At 48.3% G+C, this 21,248-nt stretch overlaps 2 protein-coding genes across 2 annotated transcripts; one reads left to right on the top strand and one right to left on the bottom strand.

The window, feature by feature from the left end:
* Positions 1 to 117: 117 nt before the first annotated feature.
* Positions 118 to 14,018, bottom strand: LOC110477113 (cullin-associated NEDD8-dissociated protein 1). Its single transcript, XM_021542561.3, has 15 exons — positions 13,692 to 14,018; positions 11,420 to 11,563; positions 10,042 to 10,196; positions 9,507 to 9,630; positions 8,666 to 8,922; positions 7,947 to 8,052; positions 6,783 to 6,928; positions 6,328 to 6,620; positions 5,782 to 5,923; positions 3,693 to 5,198; positions 3,260 to 3,355; positions 2,405 to 2,574; positions 2,126 to 2,290; positions 1,659 to 1,766; positions 118 to 1,460 (listed from the first exon to the last, which is right to left on the bottom strand). The coding sequence occupies exons 1-15, from the start codon at positions 13,757 to 13,759 to the stop codon at positions 1,233 to 1,235; spliced, it is 3,708 nt and encodes a 1,235-aa protein (XP_021398236.1). The 5' UTR covers positions 13,760 to 14,018; the 3' UTR covers positions 118 to 1,232.
* Positions 14,019 to 14,078: 60 nt separating this feature from the next.
* SEC13 (SEC13 homolog, nuclear pore and COPII component) lies at positions 14,079 to 20,300 on the top strand. The gene is made up of 9 exons (XM_021542564.3): positions 14,079 to 14,177; positions 14,352 to 14,396; positions 15,350 to 15,465; positions 15,903 to 16,054; positions 16,607 to 16,740; positions 17,527 to 17,660; positions 18,145 to 18,265; positions 19,029 to 19,175; positions 19,542 to 20,300. The coding sequence occupies exons 1-9, from the start codon at positions 14,175 to 14,177 to the stop codon at positions 19,650 to 19,652; spliced, it is 963 nt and encodes a 320-aa protein (XP_021398239.1). The 5' UTR covers positions 14,079 to 14,174; the 3' UTR covers positions 19,653 to 20,300.
* The last annotated feature ends 948 nt before the right edge of the window (positions 20,301 to 21,248 follow it).

The raw sequence follows: 21,248 nt of genomic DNA, 5'->3' as shown, positions 1-21,248 counted from the left end.
CTCGGCTGCTGTTTTGCATGGGCAGAGGAGGGGCAGCAGCTTGTGTTTGGCTCCAGGGCTCTGCTGCCAGGGCCGTCAAGGAGCAGTGTCGTAGTGATGGTCAGTGAACACAGGGTATGCAGCTTCACAAGTGTATTTTATTTTTTATACACCCAGACAACAGATGTCCTTTCACACAGCACTATAAATACTATTCACATCAACCACTCTGTCAGAAGAGAAAAGAAAGCACAGAGCAGCCCATGGCTAGAGCAATGTGTTGTGATGGCCTCATCTTCTAGTTGGCTGCTAGAACCTTTGTCTCTTAAGGCATTTTCTCTCACAGAAAGCAGGATTTGAGCACAGCACCCACTGTGGGCTGTGTGCTTGCACCCCTGGCTCCTGCCTGCCACCGACCACTGGTGCTCCTGCAGGCGCCTGCTGCTCGTGTTTGACCAGGACCCCTAGACCCTTCTGGCTGGTGACGCCAACACCAAGGTGCTCCAAGTGGGGAGAGAAGACAGTGTTAGTAAAAAGCAAAGCTTTAAGTAACTGAAACACTTACTAATCATCCTTCAGGGAAGACAGTTGAGGTATTTTGCAGTCAAAACCATAAATACGAAAGCTAATATGAATAAACCATAAATATGAAAGCAACAAAGCTTTGTATTGCCCAAATGCCAAACTGAACCCCTGGAGGAGAGTGGGGGTGTCAGGTAACCCCCCTGTCCTGTGCAGCCTCGGCAGCTTGCCAGGTGCAAGTCTTTCCCAAAAGGCCTCTGGGATGAAGACATGGCTTCCAGTTTTTAGCCATGTTTTTTAGTTAAACACTATAAATACATTCTTGGGCAATTTAAGGTAGAAAGTGCATGTGCAGTGATTAAAAAACCTTTGTACTGCAGTAAGGAGTATTTGAGGAAGTCATTTCCATTGTTCATGGAACCACAACTGCAATGGCTTTGTGCACCCCTTAAAACTTCCTAAAAAAATGGGGATATTAATCTTCCAGCCCCTCCCCTACATGAGGGTATACTCCCTGACCTCAGGTCTCCTTTCAAATCTCTGAAGTGTCTGAGAGGAATACAGCTGGATCAAGCCAGTCATGTCCAGCTGTCACATTTAACACACCATCCCCAGTTTCTCCTGTGGCTGCCCAGGGACTTGGACTTGGCTGTGGCAAGAGAGCAGCTCAATGGCATTTGTTCCTCCCCACCCATCATCCCAAGGGCAGGAGGGTGGTGTGGAAAAACATCTTAGCTCATGTCCATTGACTCCAAGGTGGGAAGGGAAGCAGAATCTTTCTGAATGCTCTCAAAAAGTGATGCCATTTCAGGACTGGATCTGATCTGGGATGAAAACTCGGCCATTGCTGGGCTTTTCTCCACCTCAGGGATGGTCAGGAGAGCAGCCACTGCCCGCATGGCGGAGCGCTTCAGCTCATCCTGCTTCTCAAACTCCTGCTTCACCGAACCAGCTTTCACCTGCAAATCCAAAGCCCCGTTTTCAGCTGCATTTAGAAAAGCCCATACAGCCACAGAACCAACACAGCAGCAAAGGCCAGCACAGAACTTTCCAGCTGGGGAAGTGAGGGTGGCTCAGCAGCACTGAGGGAGAAGGCCAGGAGCAGAGGCAACTTCGGGCAGGAGCCACCCCGGGCCCTTGCATGATCCTGCGCTTACCTTTGTGGAGCAGGTTGCCCGGAGGGGCTCGATCAGCCGCTCGAGCCGCTGCAGCACAGCGCTGGGGCAGAGCACCGAGAGCCGCGCCAGCATGATGAACGTCAGCATCTGGGCAGGAGGGGAGGGAAACGGGTTGGTGCTCTGGGGCACCCAGCTCTGCTGACAGGCTGAGCTGTACCTGCACCCTGCTGAGTTCCTCTGCACTAGTGTGAATGGTTCTGCTAAGAGCTGGAAGTGCATCCCTGGCTGAGTTCTTCTGCATTGGTGTGAGGGGCTCTGCTGAGCTGGAAGTGCATCCCTGGCAGCCAGGGGGCTGGAGCTGCAGCTAGCCCAGGTGTGTGCAGTGCTGCAGGTGTCTGCAAAGGGCTGACAGCCCTGAGGACACTGCACAGGGCTCTGGGGATACACAGCCCGATTACAGCCCAGGCCCTCGCAGAAAATGACATCAGTCAGGGCACAGCACCTACCCGAATGTCATAGTGATCTTTCAGCCCATCCTCCACGTGGTTCAGGTAGTCATAGATGTCCAGCCGGTCCAGGCAGCTTTCCAGCAGGGTGTACATGCACTCAAAAGCAGCTTTCCTCACATCAAGGCCATCATCCACTGTGTGCTTGAATGGCCCCATCTCTACCTGAGCCAAGACAAAGAGTACAGCTGTCACCAACGAGCAGAGAGGGCAGCAGCTCCTTCAGGGCTTCGCAGGCTGCTGTGAGTCACTGTGTGGCACCCAGCCGAGCCCAGTTACCTCCCGGATGAGCTCCCTTCGCACTTTGGTTTCATTGTACAGGCTGGGGAGAACTGTTTTCAGTAAATCCCGGATTAAAGAAGGCTTGTTGTGAGCAGCAGAATTAAACAGGGCTAAAGCCACGCGGCGAACATTCAGGTCTGGATCTTGCAGAGTTCGTAAGAAGTCACCTGTGGGGTAAGAACACATCAGTCAGTCTTGCAGCCAACAGGATGCAACACTTTTGCAGTATTTTAAAGTACATTGGGATGTATTTCAAGGAGGCTGGTTATGAAAGCATTTATGGTAAAATAACTAGTGGCACAGTCTGTCAGAGCTATTTGAGATGCTTTCCCTCCATTTGAGATACAGTAAAGAAACATGACTATCCTGCATTTGGGCATAAAAACAAATGTGACTCTAGCTGCTTCACCCTAAAGTCGAATAAGCAGCTTTATTATTCAAGGAAGTTGTGGGGGATTTTTTCTTGCTTACATCCCATCTGATCAAACTTATTTGAAACAGAAAGGCCAGTTCTAGACAACAGATCCATGTGTGGGCTCCTTGGACATCAAACAATCCTCATGTAGGTTATACTTCTGAATATCCTTTTTGTGGGGTGTTGGAATTCTGAGTTTACATGCAGAAATAACTTAAGCACTCTAAAAACCAATGGAACATGCCCAAGAGCGATGCATGAGTGCATTTAGCGAAGACTCACAGTACAGGGTTGCTGTTTAATCCAAAAAGCTGAGAAATACTGATAAAAACTAACCAGAGTAGATGAGGTTCACACAGGAATGGAAAATCCCTGAGCTGCTAACAACACCCAACCTCTCATGCCCCCAGCTCACACCCCTGTCCAAACCAGCCTACCTATGCAGCCTTTCAGGAGAGCATCGATGGGCTGAGGCTGGTCTGTAATCGTGAACTTGATGGCAGTAACCACAGTGCTCCGGGCATGTGGGGAGCCTGCAATGAAGAGGGGAAAACAGTGAAAAATCAAGGGAGAAAATCACTGCTGTAACTCTAGTACATATTCTGCCCTTGGTCCTGTTACACGTGTTACAGAGATAAGGGAGTAGAGGATTCTTCTTATCAACTACTCCTTGTGTAGTCTCTTTTCCCCGTACTTTCCCATTCTTGTGCATACCAGTGCTCCTCTGATCCCCCTTGCAGAGAGATCCACCTTATTACCTGCTCTCCTCTCAACTGGCTTTGCTCCTTGTTGTACCCACAAGCAGTTTACAAAACAAATTTCCATCAGAAGGCAGCATTTCCCCGCTCTGGTCATTGTCCTACCCATTACCTGCTAACAGCTGTTTCCTCAGCCGGGGCAGCAGCTCAGCTGGGTTCACCAAAGTCAGCTTCCCCAGGCACTCCGCCACCACATTGCGCGTCCCCTCCTCGGTGCACTCACAGTGCTTGAAGAGCAGAGCCCAGATATCCTCCACGTAAGGTGTGAGGCTGTCAGCTGGGGAGCAGCTGATCACTTCTTTCAGGGAGTGCAGCAGCAGGTACTGCCGCTTGGGCTGGCTTCCAATCTCCTTCAGCATGAAGGGCAGATACTCCTTCAGATTCCCTACGCTGACATTCCCCAGCGCGTAGGAGGCGGCAGATTTCACCTCTTCGCTGGGGGAAGAGAACGCTTCCAGGATGACAGCTCTGAGCTCCCTCTGAGCACTGAGGTTCGTGGTGCGGCCCACCTCTGCCAGGAAGAGGAAAGCCAGCACCTGGACAGCAGGGCTGGACTTGGGACTTTTCACATCCTGGACAAACTGGCTCACTGTCGCAGGGGCTTCCTTTGGGCAGGCTGAGGACAGGGCTGCCACACACTTCGCGATGGAGTGATACGCCTGTTTGTGCAAGGTCAGTGAGGCCCCGGCCGAGCCCGAGGAGTAAACGGGCGCTGTCAGCTGCTTCATCAGCTCCGGGTAACCCACGGCAGCTGTCTTTGTCAGGACCAGTGCCTGGAAGAAGTCGATGATGGCATTCAGGGTCCCTCCTTGAAGCAAAGGTGAGTGGACAAGCTGAAAGATTTCAGCAAGGACAGAGCCACTGATCTTGGAGATACAGGACGGATAAACCTTGGCCAAAGTCGTGAGGAACATGATGGTCACCTGGGACACGTGCATGTCATTCTCGGTAATTAAGACGGGGAGCTCTGTTATGACAGCCTCAATCATGGCAGGCTTGAGGCTGTCACTGTAGTTCTTTACCAGGATGTCCAGAGCATTCAGAGTGCTCAGTTTCAAGGCACGTTGATTCTTTCTCAAGAAGGATGCTAGAATGGGGAGACCTTCCCCTAGGATGGGTCTCAAATCTATTTTAAGTGGAGAACTAGCAATTAAGGTTAATGCTTTGACTGTTGTCAGTCTGGTGATTTCATTTTTGAGCCTCTCCAGAAATATCTTCAAGGTTGGCTGGAGGTCAGTGCTTAAATGGTCTCCCAAGTTGTAAATTATTTGTCCCATGCAGGAGATGGCACGTTCCTTCACCTCCTGGTCGATGTCAGCTGCCTTCAGCCGCTTCAGAGTACCAGGGAAAAGGTCCTTCACATAGGGCTTGGCATCAATGGTGTAAGGTTTGTCCAAAGGCCTGATAACTTTCACAAGCTGCTGAGTTACCAGCAGAGCTTCTGACGTGATCTTATAGAAGGGGTCTCCAATACAGGTCACAACAGAAGGCAGCAGGGCTTTGACATGAGGGTGAAATACCTCTGGCTGGTGGTTGCAGAGAAGGACGTGGAGGAAAGACAGAGTGTCAATCCGCATATTGGAGGAGCTGGATTTATCCACCAAGGAGAAAACAATACCTGTGCGGAAGAAAATATGATGTTGTATTTTTCCCAAAGAAGGAGGTCCATGGATCCAGCCAGGGACAATCACAGGAGACTTTTCTCATATTCACTGTACAATCACACCAAAAGCAAAGGTGGGACTTGAGCCTTACAGCAGCGGGATGCTTCATAAGCCCACCGGCCAGACAGCTCAGAGGAAAATGTTGTGGTGCAAATTAAAGAATCAGTCAATATAAAGATTTTTTTAGATGCCACTGCATTTTGCAAATGGAAGTGGCATTTGTATTTCTGATCTCAGTGTGGTAACAGTACAATTTCAGCTGCTTTCAGAGGAGATTGGAATAGGCCCTCCCAAAAGCATCTTGTCAGGGGACTGTGGAAATGAACTTGACATTTTTATCCTGGCTTTCAGTGCAGAGGCCAGAATTAACATGGGAACTGTTCAGCACATCAGCACAGAGGATAACTTCGTATGTTTGTCCTAATGCTGAGCAGAATAACTCACAGGAATAAAACTGGAACACACAGGCAAGAAGCACGTGTTCAGAATGGATTTTGCCAGCCCTGCTGCTTCACCCTAGACTACAGACAAGCTTACCAGGGATAAGTGCAGGTATATGATCTGCCAGGCAGCCAGGAAGAACACTGGCCAGTTCTGTCAGAAGGCTGAAACAACCCTGTCTTGATTTGATGCTCTTTTCTTTGAGCTGCTTGTGCAAGGCCTTGATGATGTTGGGAACCTGCAGTTTGGAGAAGCAAATGAAAATGGGACACCTCAGTTATCCCAGCTGCTCTCTGAGGCTCACTCTGGTGCATTTCTACCACAGTTTATTCAATGAGTTTCCTGAGCAATAGCTGTAGTAAAGCACCAGCCAGACACTTCACCCAGAAGCCACCCTGCCTCACTCAGCCTGCACACATGTCAGAGCTGGTGGAGGAGCAGTGCTGGCTGTACTCCCATGCTCCTGTGCTGTGCCAGCACTCTTTCCCCGGGCATGGCAGAAAACAGACACTGAACAGCCAGCCCTCTCTGGATCAGGGGTGCTCTAGATGCCTGCCCCAGGGCTCTTTCAGCTAGCCACATTCCCAAGGCACCTACTTCTCACTGCTTTGTGATTTAGCCCAGCACCACCTGCTCACACACCTGGTTCTGAAGCATTGTCAGGGGAACGTCATCCTTGCCAGAGGCATCTGAAGAGTGCAGCCAGCTCTGGGTAGGCAGTGTTTGCTTCAGCAAGGAGATGTAGGCATTGAAGATGTCAGCTTTGACATTCTCCTCCCTCTCTTTGAACCTGCTTATCAAGGCTGGGGAGAGAGTTCTGTAGAAGTCCTGCAGGAGGTCGTGCCTGCTGCTGACAATGGCCTCCAGGCACTTGGCCGCAGCCCTGCGGACCTTCCAGCTGATGTCATCATCGTCACTGTACTCGTCGTCGCTTTCTAGAAACAACACAAGGGGAAACAAGGTGCAGCATGATGAGAAAACTGGAGCTAAAGGATCACTTGATCCTCAGAGCTGCCCTCTCCATGAGGAGAAAGCAGGAAGGGGAGAAATGTTAACCCCGTGTTCTGCTGAGCACAGCCATCCTCACAAGCAGGCACCTTGCTCTTCATCCTCCCCATTTTCAGTTTCCATCATCTCTTCCTCTTCCTCCTCATTATCATAGTTGTAGTTTGGGTCAAAGGTAATGTACTTCAAACATAGTCCCATCACACTTGAGATGTGAGGCTCCATTTCCTTTGGGCACCTATCACAAATGAAAATTGTACGAGTTAATAGGAGACTAAGCTGTTTTAAATATCCAAACAATATTATTAATCTCAAAAGGATCACAAAGGGCTTCACAGACTATGCTGATGATAAGAGTTGAACCAAAGATGTTCCTTCCTGCTGTGCATGAAGCAAGGCTACATTCCCCTATGGGGAGAATGCAATAATTTTTATATGGACAAATAAATAAATCAATTGCCTTCATCCTGTTGGGATTTTACAAGGAGGGAATAGTTTCACTCAAAGTGACCTTGCAGCTGGGAATGCTAAAGATGTCAGTGTGGGAAAAACCAATTTATTATACCTAATGGTGGTCATCCTCTGCCTGTTTTCAGAAGTACAATTCCTGTGGAGAGATAATACACTCTCACAGACATACAGGAAGACTTTTGTTAGAGTGAAGTAGGCAGCAAGCTCCCTTGCCCTTCTCTCAGGTGGGATAACTAAGCCAAACAGAGCCTGTGTCCCCATGTGTCTCTGTCACCCAGTGTTATTAGCAAAACAAAGAAATAAACCTACTGTTGGCATTTCAGCTGTGGTTTGATGTGTCAATGCACACATACACACCCTGATTGAATCCTCCCTTCCTGGGAGAACACCTCAGCAACTCTGCAGGGCTTCTTTTCCAAATGCTTGACCAAACAACAGGAGAGCTGCAGCTCAGCAGTTCTTCTGCCCAACCCCCTTGCCACCTCCGGCTCCCTGCAGGCACCAGGAGCGAGGCAGTTCCCTCTGGCTAAGGAACACTCCAAGGACAAGGAAAACTCCCACTCCCGCAAAACTAATACAGAAGGACAGCCTCACATGCTGAGGTAAAGCAGCTTATGATTCCAGTACAACTCTGCATGTGCAGAAGAGATTTCAAACGTGAACTGTCTTCCAACAGGGATCCTTGCAGCAAGGCCTCCTTCGAGGATGCTGAACATACACCATATTTACACCAGGAGGGCACAGATGCACTGGATGGTGCAGAGGCATTTCCCAAAGGCACACACCTTCTCACAAAGGACTCAAAGGCCTGGAAACAGTACTCTCGCAGCTCATCATCATCCACGTTACAGTACTGAACAATCAGAGGAATTATCTTCTCCAGGTGTTCTCCTGGGAAGGACAAAGCAAGCAGCAGTGAAAATCCATTCCAGCCTTCACTCACCTGGGCAGCTAGAGAACTCAGCCAGCTGCCACTTCCTTCCTGTGCCTGATAGAGCATTCCTGCCCCAGACCTCACAGGCAAGGAGCCAGCAGCCCCCCAAAACCAGCTGTGCTGCTTTTCAGCAGGTAATCCCCGCTCCCTGTCTGCAGTCCCTTGTTGGCATTTCTGTCACAGGAAGAGCTTTGATTAAAGATGTCTTAGAACTTAATCTCAACTCTGGCAGGTCTTTTAGACAAGTAATACAATATGTTGCCATCCCATCTGTCATTTAAAAGGGGGTGAACACACTGACCTGGTTCACGGAGGTGTTAATTCAAACCAGGCAAAAGCTGCAAGATCTTGAGGGGAAGATCTTAGTCACTAGCAAAGGGCAGCCAGAGAGACACTCTGGTGCCTCCATTCCAAATGGAGATCAGAGAACCAGAGCAGAGCCACAGAGGGGATCACAAGCACAAACCACTAATACATTATGAACAATGAGCACTCTTCTTTTACCACTAAGAGGAGCTGCTCTAAAATGCATGTACATTTCCCAGCACCATTTCAAGCTGCTCATCCTACCTATGCGGTGCCCAGCCTGCCTGCTGATGCCAGCCACACACTGAATGTATGTCCTGGTGGTAGATGTGGACTCATTCCTCTTCAGCTCTGCCAGCAGATGCTCTGTAAGCTCTGAGAAGATGTTGCTGCTGCAGGTCAAGACCAGGTGCCCCAAGGCAATGATGGCCCGTTTACGTACTGCCAGCCTGGGGCTCGTCAGCTGGGGCAGCAGGCAGGTCAGGATGGAGGAATGGAATGAGTAGAGTGTTCCTCCCAGCCTGCAATAAACAGAACATAGCACAAGGTGAAAGTCAAAGGCTCGGGAAAAAAACGGGGCAGGAGAAGGGTGGGTTTGTCATTTTGGTCTGAACACTGACTTGGTCTGTAAAACACAGGGAGAGGTTATTTGTCTCCATCATGGAGGAGTTTTTGACTGTGTCCTTCTGGATGACCCAAGGGTGTGCTAATAATTTCTTGCATGCAGATGATATACGACACTGTCACTCTGACTTATGCAACAAGAGAAAGAGGCAGCCAGGAAAAAAAAAAAAGCATGTGTGATGGGCTCATAGGGCTAAAATAAACCTCCCTGCTTTGCCCTCACCCTCCCACATTCATGTGAGCTAAGCTTCTGTGGGATCCATCACCAGAGGCACTGCCATTCCCAAGCACTGAAAGGCTTGGCATGTTATCTCTCATCCCTGCTGGGGACCTGCTGTACTCAGATATTCCTAGAAGCAGCCAACCAAATCCTATGTTTTTAAGTCCCAGTAATAGGATTAGGGAAATAAAGAAATCAAAAACAGACACATCCCTGCAGCCCCCTTTTATGCACAGCTGCCAGAAGGAAATCCTCTGGTACCTGCTCAGCATATCTGACAGGATGTCAAGAGCTTCCAACTGCACGGACACATCCTCCTGCTTGCCAATGGCTCCTGTCAGCTGGGCTGTGATCTTTTTGCATACATTTGCTGTCATGGTGGAACCTGCAAGACAGATATTTTTTTCTGCTGTCAGTTAACACTGAGTCTTTTTGCTGCTAGGAACCATTCAATCCCTTGTACACTGAAAATAGAAATCATCACTGGGAGATCTAATCAGGACAGATGAGATGGCTGCAGAGGAAAATCCTGTTGCTGGGAGCCTCAGGTATCCCCTGAAAAGCTTATGCATTTTTATGATACATAGTTCCAAACACAGCTCAAGTTTTCATTTAATTCTGTCTTTCATCCCATTGGTACCTCAGCTCTACTGTCCCTCCCCTGATTTCGCAGATTGTCCTCTGACAGGTGAGTAAAGAATCGGTAACTTTTAGGCTCTGGACTCTACATTTCACCCCATTTGCCAAAGGCTGGGACTGCCCGTCCCTCGGTGACAAATGGGAACAGACAGTGTACCTGTGGCAGCTGGTGGCAGCTCAGAAATAACTGTTTTGAGGCCGATGCTGGAGATGTCTCGCAGCTGTTCCTTGTCCGACAGCATGTTCGTGCAGAGTGTGTCCACGATGGTCTCCACCTGGTACTCCTTCACTTTGCCAACCAGCGGGCCCAGGCTGCAGGAGGAGAAGCCACTCAGGATGAAGTGTCCAACTGTCCTCATCCTTCAAACCATCACACTGCTCCTTCTTAAAGATCCTGGCCACCTATCTGGGAATGACTGACATTTCGCTCTAAGCACCTCCTTAGGCACGGAAAGGAAATATTCCTGGTTCCATTTTGAGGCCTCCTCATTATCACACTCTGGATGGATAAGAGACTGCAATGAGTATGGACTTACTGCAAATACAACCAGAGATAACCACGCAAAGAAGTTGAGAAGTTGGTCCTCTGCTCAGTGCCCAATGGTTTTGCTTTAAAACCCAGAATAAACCAACCCAAAGCAGATACAGGAGATACAGGAGCAGGGCCAAAAGAAGTCAGGACAGTTGGAATCAAAAAGAAAGGACCAAAGATATCAGGGAAAGAACAGGGATAGAAACAGCACGTGGTTGAAAAGAAAGGAATACTAATAGGATCCACAGCAGGAAAAAACAGAGGAACCCAAAGTTGTCTTTAAATGGTACACCTTTCTGGAGTCCTGGGGTGAACTGAGCCATTCAATGGCATTTCTAGACTGAACACGCCCACTTAGCCATGCTAGGGAAAGAGATGGGAAAGAACATGTCAGCAGCAGGATCCCTTTATCAGAGGATTCACTAATAGAGGAACCTGCTACTTTTGTTCACTTGGATTAAAAAAATATGGGAATGGTCACAGGCAAAGCAACAGCACCGGCTGCTCTCAAGAGTCAAGGCAGGGAAAAATCCAAGTGCACTATAAAGTTCAATAAAAACTCCTTTGAAGAGAAGGATTTGGACCTGAAGTTAAAGCCTACTATGTTTAGTACCATTGCTATCAAAGACAGATCTACAGAGAAAATCAGCACTGGATTTCAAAGCCTGAGAGAGGTCAAGAGGTTGATGAGCAAAATTTTGAAGTATGCTTCTGCCTGAAGAAATAAAATCCTAGGGCTCCACCTTCCACATGGTAAGGTTTGTAACAGGAACACTGAAGTACTTCTAAAATCATCTCTTGCTGCTACAAAGGTATCTGTGTGCTCACCCTTGTGAGTGCCTACAAGGGGAGAAAGTGCAGTGCCTACAACAGAGAAGCAAAGTCCCTTGCAAAGGAGGTTTGAGGGAGGTGTCAAGGGCCAGGCTCCGCTCTCACACTCTCTGCAGTCTGTGATGATTTTATTAATGCCAGGGAACATAACTATTACTGCCTAGGCTCTTACCATTTGACAGCAAGGTTCTGTACTTCCCCATTTTTGTCCTCCAGCAATTTCAAAAGCATTTTCACAACTTTTTTCTCACTGTCTTCATCTAGTTTTATTGAGTCTTTCTGCAGTTCCATCATCAGGTCATTGGTGGCCATAAACCTGAAAGAACACAAGGAGAAAGTGGATTGGCTGATGTGCAGACACAAATGCATCACCTTTGCATCACCTGGACAGAATTTGGCAACTAGTGCTAAAACACTAGTTGAAAACACACTACCAAAGAGTAACTTACAACACTGTCCTAAGAAAAAGGAAAATTAATACTATTTTACAAGTAGATAACACTTACAACATAACACTAGATAACAAGTAGATAACACTAACAGGGGTCAGGTAAACAAAAACTCTAAAAGTGGCATGTAGCATGTGTATTTTTCTCAGCGACTAAATGAAGATGGTTAACTATGCCAGAAAAAAAAATCATGATTGGTTTTTTAACCAGTTTTTCACCTGGCCTAGGAAAAGCAGTCTGGGGACTAAGAATTCACCTAGCTCTGTTCTTTCTGTCTAACTTAGCACTGGTAGTATGACCCCAGACATGGTCAAGCCCTATCACTTTCAAAAATGAAAAAAGAAAGTCATGACTTCAAGCAAACTACACCTCAGAAGTGCACTAGGCTACATTTAGATTGCTGTGAGCAAAACCAGTCAAGTAACTACCATTCCAGATTAGAAAGAAAAACAAAGACCAAATTGACAGTTTTCTAACAGGAACAGAATGGATATTGAGAAGCTCTGGAAAGTATCTCTTTTTCCAGGAGCAGGAAGTGCAGAAGGTGCTGTTATAGAACTCTGAGGTTCTAAGAAATCTCAGTGTGGCTATCGTGTGTTAGCTGCTTTCCAATGTTAGCCCCACACAGAATGGACGTCTGACAGGAACCAGGAAGTCCTCTCTTGTTACAAAATGACAGCTCCTTTTTAAATTAGGCTTTGATGTCACTCATTCAGCACATAAGAGCTCTCATGTACAGGTCATCATTTGAGGCTTCAACCTGCAAGCCCGTTCCTGAGCAGCAGTGAGGCACACCTGAACGAGGGACTGCTGTGCTGTTCCCCAGCCAGCCCAGAATCCAGCCTGAGAAAACAGCAGTAATGTGCCCTAGGATGTTAACGTGCAGTCTATTTGTGATTCTGCGAGAGCTCTTCAGCCGCACTCTGCAGTTCAGCGTCTGTGTGGAACCAGCATGACCAATTATGGCCACAGGCTGAACAGAGCCTTCCGCGGCAACACATCCCGCTTTGGCCTGGCTGCCTGCTGCCATCCTGCCCCAGGAGCTTGGGATCTCACCAGCAGACCCATCCCTGAGGGGCAACAAGAGAAGCCTGGCCCTATAACAGGTCATGTTTAGCCATGTGCTGGGAGGAAGTGGCCCTGCAGTACCTCTGGGACATGACGTGCCTGGGGTCGGGCACATCTCACTTGGAGTGGTAACTTTCTTTGAACAAAACTGTTTGTACAACTGCTCCATCACTGACTTCTTTATAAAGTACCTATTTTAACATCTGAGAACATCAGCAGCTTCTACAAAAATCAACCTACTTTTAGGCTATTAGTAGCCCCTTTCTTAGACCTCAAAATACCAAGTCTGGCCCAAATATTACCTTCCAGTTTGATACTGGGAGAACAATATGCTAAGGAATGAAATCTTTCATACATGTCAGTTTTAATTACTTTTTGATAGAGTGCCTTACATATCGAGCCATCTGCCTAACCCTAAAAAGATGTCAACTTTTCTGCTGACATAAACAACGAAATAAAAGTATCTCAGTTCTGTTAGGAAGGCACATTTTCCCATCACAAAGAAAGTTCTCCAAGCAGCCTGAGCAGAGACAGTATGTGCAGCATCTATCACGCAGGGTCATGGGGGTCTACTCACCCCTTTTAATGCACTGACTATCTCACCAATTATCAAAAGAAACTAGAAGCATTTCTGCTACGATGTTCTTTATTCACAAAACAAATAACAATTTGGAGTCCAGCTGCCCGGACTTATTCCCCCTTCCCCTTTGACCAAGCACCAGTCTAGGCAAGGGAGGGGAGCGGCGCTGGCCATGCCCCCTGAGCCAGGACACAGTGGGCTTGATGCCCCGTAAACAACAGCGCTGCGAGCTCCCGCACAGCGCTGCTGCCGCGGCAGGACCCCGCTCTGGGCAGCCCCCTCCTCCCAGGGCCCCGAGGTGTCCGCAGGTGGCTGCCGCCCGCAGGGCCCGTCCCGCGGTGCCACACCTGAAGTCCTTGTCGGTGGAGGTCATCTTCTCCAGCAGGCTGGAGATGTGGTAGGAGACGCTGGCCATGGCGGAGGCTCTGCGGGCCCGAGTCGCGGCCGCTCCGCTCCGCGCCGGGCGGCCCCGAGCCGGCGGGAGGAGCCGGGCCGGGCGGCCCTGGGGCCGACAGAGGCTCTGTCCGCGGCCGGCGCAGGACGGGGCAGCGCCCGGGGGCCGACAGAGGCTCTGTCCGCGGCCGGCGGTGCCTCTGGTCCTCGCGGCAGGACAGGGCAGTCCCGCTCCCCCCTCGCCCTCTCCTGGCCCAGCCGAGGCAGCGGCCGCCCCGGAACCCGGCACGAGCGGAACGCCGTCGCAGGCGGGCGGGGCGCGGCGGGGCCGGTAGTGCGCGGGACCGGCGTGCCACGTCTGAGCGCGCGGGCGGAGGCCGGGCCGGGAGCGCCGGGGCCGGGAGCGGCGGGGCCGGAGCAGCCGGGCGGGAGCAGCCATGGTGAGGCGGGGGGGGCGGGCGGGTCCCGGTGCGGGCCCGAGCGCAGCCGGGTGCGGCCTCGCGGGGCACCGGGCACGGCACAGGGTACGCCGGACCCGGCGGGGCGGCCGGGGATGGACCGGGGCCGCAGGGGCCGCGGCCGCGCTGAGCTCGTTGTGTTCCTTCTCCCCGCAGGTGTCGGTCATTAACACCGTGGACACGTCCCACGAGGACATGATCGTAAGTGTGCCGGGAGCTGCGCCGCCCGGGCCGGCGGCTGCTGTGGCAGAGCTGCTCTGGGGCTCTCTGCGAGCACTCGGGGCCGCACGTATGTGCTGTAAGAGCGCACTTGTGGGGTCCTGGATGCAGAATGCGGTGTGAAATCCTGATCTTGCCGTTTTATACTGCGTGGAGAGGAAAACTTTGCTGGGAGGAAAAGGGAAAATTATTTTAAATCTTAATGTTCATGTGAAAATTAAGGCTTGTTTCTGCCCGTTTCTGTGAAGTAATAGTATATTTTCTGGTACAGACCTTTGGTGGATAATAATGGTTTTCCTTTAAGTGGATGTATCTGGGAATAGATGTATTATTGTGGGTAGGCAGAAACGCTTCAAAGTAATTTGTTGAAGGTAGGAGCCCAGTTAGGTGAGCCTAGTTCTTCAGGAAGAATTTCTTCACAGAAAAGGCTATTAAGCATTGAACAAGGCTGCCCAGGGAGGTGATGTAGTCACCATCCCTGAAGGTGTTCAGGAAATGACTGGTTGTTGTATGCAGTGTTCTGCATAGTGACAAGAGATAACCTTTGGTCAAAGGTTGTAGTCAGTAACCTTGAACGACTTTTCCAGCCTTAAAGATTCTGTGGTTCAGTGATGGTGAAGTTTCAAATATAATTAAGAGCAGTATTTGTACACCCACTTGACATTTTAAGAAACAGAAATACATAACTGCTCACCTCTTCGTAGTCAGCAGCCTCTATTCCCTGTCATGAAAATGCTGTGGTTGTTGCTCAGAATTCCCTGGACTCCTGTGTAACTTTTGTGTAGTGATTGAGGAAGCAGCTGGGGAAGCTAGTTGGGCATGCGTGGGTTGTTTAGAACCGTTCCTCTGACCTGGTGTGCAGGGCCTGGGGTGGCTGTGCTGCAGCAGTCAGTGGCCGTGCCGTGCTGAGCACAGCCCTCCCGCTCTCCTTGCAGCACGATGCACAGATGGATTACTACGGCACGCGCCTGGCGACCTGCTCCTCTGACCGATCCGTGAAGATCTTCGATGTCCGCAACGGGGGGCAGATCCTCATTGCGGACCTGAGGGGGTGAGATGTCACACCAGGAGAGGTTAACTGGGGCAAAATCTTGGTGCTTTGCCTGGTGCTTTGCCCTTCTGCCCTTGGGCAGCACAGAGTGCAGGTTGACTTGCATGCAGGGTGAACTCCTCCAAGACTGCTGAGGAGCTTCTCAGAGCTGGGGTGGGGACAGAGCCCCAGTGGGAAGCACAGTGGGGCTTGATCATTCATTTAGTACTGTGCACATGTGATTTTCAAGAAGTAATATACTGCTACAAGTTGGAATTGTTTTCTGTGGCAGTGAGAGCCCTGTGCTGGGACACTAACATTGCCATCTTGGCATTACTCATTCCTCATGTCAGAGCTCTAATCCCTCCCAGCACAGCACTTCACAACGGTGATCTGTGAGGCAGCTGCAGATGCAAGGGGTTTCTCTCAGCTTTTCCTAATGATGTTGTTTCTTGCAGGCACGAAGGTCCCGTGTGGCAGGTTGCCTGGGCTCATCCTATGTATGGGAATATCTTGGCTTCCTGTTCCTATGACAGGAAGGTTATCATCTGGAAGGAAGAAAATGGCACTTGGGAAAAGACCTACGAGTACACGGGACATGATTCTTCAGGTATGGAGGGCTGGAGTGTGGAGCTGGGAAGGAAAAATGAGGAGATGAGGGGATTTGGGTAAGACTGATATAAATCTGTTACTGTTAAGTAAGAAAGTCTGTGTCAAAAGGAAAAGGATAAAAACTGAAGAGAGAGTAAATCTGTTCAGCGCTAACAAGACATTTCCCTAGGGTTGTATTGCTGGATAACCCACTACTGATTCATACCATGTGTCCATAAGTGTTGGTACACAAATAAGTCAGCTTTCAAATAAAGATGTCACGGAACTGAATTCTTGAGGAAAATATAGTTTACAGTTAGAAAAACTATTTAACCGTGCTGTATTTTGTTTTAAAATTGAAAATGTTGTGTTCAGATGATTTACCCTCCCAATGCAGATCTGTTACTCAGTAAACAATGCTAATTGGCTGGCTTCTGCTGAAATTTGACTCATTCTCAGCTTTCAAAGCCACTTGCTTTTGGTGACCGTGCCACTGATACCAGTCAGTGAATTGGTCAGTCAGCTTTAGGTAGTCGCTGTGCTGTAATCTGGTCTGTCTCGCCCTTCCCAGTGAATTCTGTCTGCTGGGCACCACACGACTATGGACTGATCCTGGCCTGTGGGAGCTCTGATGGGGCCATTTCCTTGTTGAGCTACACGGGTGATGGGCAGTGGGAAGTCAAAAAGATCAGCAATGCACACACGGTGAGTCTGGTCCTTTGGAGCAGCTCAGAGTTCCCAGAGCTGCAGATAACACCGAGGTGATGCCTCAGAGACATGAGTAGATAAGTACTGAAATGTGATGAAATTATGTGAAACATCCAGAACCAAGAATAGTTTCAGTTCATCCAGAGTAGGAAGGTATATGTTTTAGTCACTAAAATGTGAAATGTAAAGTGGAAATATGATGAAGTTCACTAAACAGCACTGGCAATGCCTGTTTATTGGGCATTATTGTTAAATACACTGCTGAAAGCTACCTGGTAAGAAATGGCCTTGGTTCTAAGTATACATGCATCAGCTGGAAAAAAATGTGGGACTTCTGTTTTTTTCCCAAAATTGTGTAGATTTTTGTTTAAGTAGAACATAATAAGCTAATGGCAGTGGCCAGCAGAAGGAAATTCAGCTTAGGACCAAAGGTTCCTTCTAGTCCTGTATTCCTAAATCTTAGCAACTGCATGTGCCTTTTATCTTTTCCGTCTCTATCTCCCATATTTACATATCCAAGATGAACTATTTTGTGTGCAAATACCCTTAGCTACCTCAGGCTTTCTGAGTAAGTGCCTTAGTGAGGCTACTCTGCATCTGGATTTCTTATTCATCCGATATTCACCCAGCATTGTGTAAGGCTTCGGTTTTTCTGAGATGGGCTTATTCCCCACTCTTAATAGAGAGTATGCTACATGTTCTTCACCCCCTCAGCAGCCTTTATCTATTTATTTAGTTAATGAAAGTAAGCAACTTTTAACAGTGATGTTTTTCATTAACTAGATTGGATGTAATGCAGTTAGCTGGGCTCCTGCTGTTGTACCAGGAAGCCTTATAGAACAGCCCTCTGGTCAAAAGCCGAACTACATCAAAAGATTTGCATCTGGTGGCTGTGACAACCTGGTCAAGATCTGGAAGTAAGTGTCCTGTCGCCAGATAAAACCTGATACTTTGGGCTTTGAGTGTCCCTGTTAGTATCTCAAGTAATATTTTTGGCATCCCTATTGTATCATCTTCAAATTACTGTTTTAGAGAAGTGTTTTGAAAATGGGAATGTAGTGATGCACAATATCTCCCACGGTTCTTGCCCTTTGTGCCAGCCCTGTGTGATCTTGTTCCCAAGGGTGGCTTTGTAATGGTCTTTGGTTACCACTTTGGTAATAGCAGATTGCTGACAGTAACTGGAGGTCAGAACTTCTGCCTGTGCTGCTTTCTGTCACCTGGAAGGGATTTTGTCAGTTCAAGCCATAGAGATTTTTGGAGAAGTAAGGAAACCTTGTGCTTTGCATTGTATTGATGAACAAGGGGTTTGAATGCTACAATCCAAAGCCTTCCCGAGCAGGGCATGGGATGATAAAGGATGCTGCTGCTACCCTTCTGACGATACAGTTGTGTTTTCAGGGAAGAAGAGGGTCAGTGGAAAGAAGAGCAGAAGCTGGAGGCTCACAGTGACTGGGTACGAGATGTGGCCTGGGCTCCATCCATAGGTTTGCCAACCAGCACCATTGCTAGCTGCTCACAGGTGAGGTTTCTTTGGAGGCAGGCACTAGGTGTGCTCCCTTTCACGTGCTTCCTTCCCCATTTCTCTAGTAAAGGAATTGTAGGGATAGAGCTGCTGTAACAGGTCCTCTAGGCAATCCTTTGCTATATTTGGGTCCCTGCATAAGAGCTTTTGACTCCTGTTCTTCCCAATCGCGGAAGCCCAATAGAAGCATCTCTGGACAAAGGTTTGTGTGTGTGTGTGCGCCTCTGTACCATACTGGCTTCTGGTTTGAAAATCATGAGCAGGATGGTCTCACTAGGAGGAAGACTTTCCAACTAATGTCATACTTAGTGTTTTGGGATCAAATTTACTAAACTTCCTCCTAAAAATACTGTTTTCTAATAACTGGCATTATTAATCAGCTCTGATGTCATCATCAGCCTTTATATTGACTGTTGTGTTCTTTTTGCTAATCTGTAAATGCTTTTCTTTTTTAACATCATACTTAGCTCCTGCCATGTGAGTGGAGAACAAAATCTCATTCTGGGGAAGTATTTCACCTGATATATATGTATTTTGGTGGCTCTTCTCTGGTATTTGCAAGTCATTGTTTGTTAGTAGTTTTTCTCATCAGAGCTGTACTCCTGCCTTGCCTTTATCCATAGCAAAGATACAGACAGCCTCTTGCTGTGCTGAGCACAAATCCATGCAGACACATCAAGGGTGGTGTGCGAGCTGTGATTTGGAAGTGTAGCTCCAAGGGCAGTTCAGGGTTATGCTTCTTGGTCTCTGTGTTTTGCAGGACGGCCGAGTGTTTATCTGGACATGCGATGATGCCTCTGGAAACTCCTGGTCACCAAAGCTGCTGCACAAGTTCAATGATGTTGTTTGGCACGTGAGCTGGTCCATCACTGCCAACATCCTTGCAGTGTCTGGAGGAGACAACAAAGTGAGTACTGCTGCCTTGGCTTTTACCCTGTGCACCCTGTTTCCAGAGGAGCTGAGATGAGACTGTTGTCATGTGTTTAACACCAGGCTGTCATAGAGTCTCTTTTGCTGCAATGGGGACATTTTCTCTTCTGATTAATCAGGAGGGCAGGAAGACCGTAACCTTTGGAAAACCACTCGCACTGCATTCTGAGTCCTTACTGAAGGGCTGAAATGCAGGCTGAACTTGATTTTGTGGGGTACTGACAATTCACATACTCGTCTCATATGACTGCAGGCTATCATCAAACCCATGCTGTGGTAGCTCCAAGAAAAGGGGAAACAGGATATGTTTAGAGCTGAAAGCTGTTCCTGCTCTGTTTTTGAGGTGACACTGTGGAAGGAGTCGGTGGACGGACTGTGGGCGTGTATCAGCGATGTGAACAAGGGCCAAGGAGGGGTGTCTGCTGTGACAGAAGGGCAGCAGAATGAGCAGTGATGCACAATGGAATACTCCAGCTGCAACGAGTGATCGCTGTCCATGATTTGCAATGTGTCTTTAGATGGATGAGAACTGATTTTATCTAAACTGGACATGAACATGGGAAACAATTATCCAATTTTATGAGCACTCTATTACTGGGCGGCTACAATATGTTGGTAATCAGCCTTAATTGACATTCCCGTAAATTTAAGGTAAACGGTATAGCCAAGTACTGTGCCTGATACTACTCCTTGGTACTGTAGGAATTATTCCCTGCTCTTCTGGTTTAGGGGTCAAATTTGAATGGCTGTGCTGTGGTCAGAGTTCACGCACTTGAACAGAACGGGGGAAGCTGTCAAAACAATGAGGTGTGATACTCCTTTATGCAGGGGACAAATATCTGTGCCCTCAAAGACCAGAACTTTGTTTCAGAGGAGGGAATGGGCTGGTGGAGTTCTCGGGTTAGCTGGCAGTGTGCTAGCTAGCCCTGCTGGTAGCAGTGACATTGTACTTGTGTCTTTCTGGAAATAACATGCTTGGTGAAAGTCTTTTTGCTTTATTGAGGATGAAAAGGAGTAGTGGAATGCATATGTCTTCTGCTTTATAATAATCTCAAACTGGGTTATTTAACCAACATCAATAAATGAAACCATGGTTTGAAGATTTATTTTTTTTAGCCACACTTCTGTACTGTACCTCAGTTGTCTGGATTTTTTTTTTTTTTTTTTTGAGATACGGACAGAATAAAATCCTATTGGTTAAAACCTGGTGTTCTGTATTAAATAATCTTTTCACAGGACTGCCTTTTCAAGGCAGTCTGCAGTCTGTCATCAGCCAAGCCACAGTCACATTTTCCCATCCATGTAATTAGCTTTGCAAGAGCTTGGCTTTTTTAGTGTTTTTTTTTTTTTTTTCCTGATGGTGCATCACGAGACAAGGCTTACAAAGCCATTGCTCTTCCTTTGGTCTTGGCAATTCCCAGGGAGAAGGTAAGCAGTGCCAGCTTCTCTTTTCTGTTCTTACAACTTTCCTCGTCATGAGGGAAGAAAGAAGGACGTGAACCCGTTCGCGCACTTTGGAGTTCTTTTTCAAGCGAACGTTAGCCGGGGGAAAAGCGACCGCCGCAGGTTCATGGCCCTCAGGGCACAGCCCCGCCCCGGGCGCGCCCTTGGCGCTGATTGGGTGGCGGGGCGGCGGCGGCGGCGGTGATTGGCTGGGCCGGGAAGGGCGGGAAGGGCGCCGCGCCCGCTCCCCTCAGCCCCGCAGGATCTCTGTAATTAACTTTACGGTGAAATTTTTCTCTAGAGCCATCAGAGGGAAAAAAATCAGCTATTTGACAGTAAATGAAGACTGAATGAACATGTTTGTACTAATAACTTCTACTGCGAGCAAAGTGACCCTGAGCTTCTCTTGCCCAAATAGTGATACTTTTTCTGTGCCATGAATAATGAAAAAGCAGGCTAGAAAGAAAAGAATTTTCCAGGTTTTTTATTCAAAAAGCTATTAGTAAATGGTAATGCATAAACTGGCTTGTGACCTGCCAAGTTACATAACGGTGTTAATGTAAAACCACACAGTGTCTTATATATGTCATGCTAAATACTTAAATTT

Source organism: Lonchura striata, chromosome 12 (assembly GCF_046129695.1).
Source record: "Lonchura striata isolate bLonStr1 chromosome 12, bLonStr1.mat, whole genome shotgun sequence".
NCBI classification, from domain to species: Eukaryota; Metazoa; Chordata; class Aves; order Passeriformes; family Estrildidae; genus Lonchura; species Lonchura striata.
This window is presented reverse-complemented; position numbering and strand designations above follow the sequence as displayed.

Excerpts from the sequence above, each read along its gene's own strand:
- LOC110477113 (XM_021542561.3), bottom strand. The coding sequence starts at position 13,759 with ATGGCCAGCGTCTCCTACCACATCTCCAGCCTGCTGGAGAAGATGACC. Across the intron at positions 6,621-6,782 it reads TGGGGAGGATGAAGAGCAAG|AAAGCGACGACGAGTACAGT; the intron begins GTGCCTGCTTGT and ends TGTTGTTTCTAG. Across the intron at positions 2,291-2,404 it reads GAAGGGAGCTCATCCGGGAG|GTAGAGATGGGGCCATTCAA; the intron begins GTAACTGGGCTC and ends GTCTTGGCTCAG.
- SEC13 (XM_021542564.3), top strand. Across the intron at positions 14,397-15,349 it reads CGTCCCACGAGGACATGATC|CACGATGCACAGATGGATTA; the intron begins GTAAGTGTGCCG and ends CTCTCCTTGCAG. Across the intron at positions 17,661-18,144 it reads AACCTGGTCAAGATCTGGAA|GGAAGAAGAGGGTCAGTGGA; the intron begins GTAAGTGTCCTG and ends TTGTGTTTTCAG.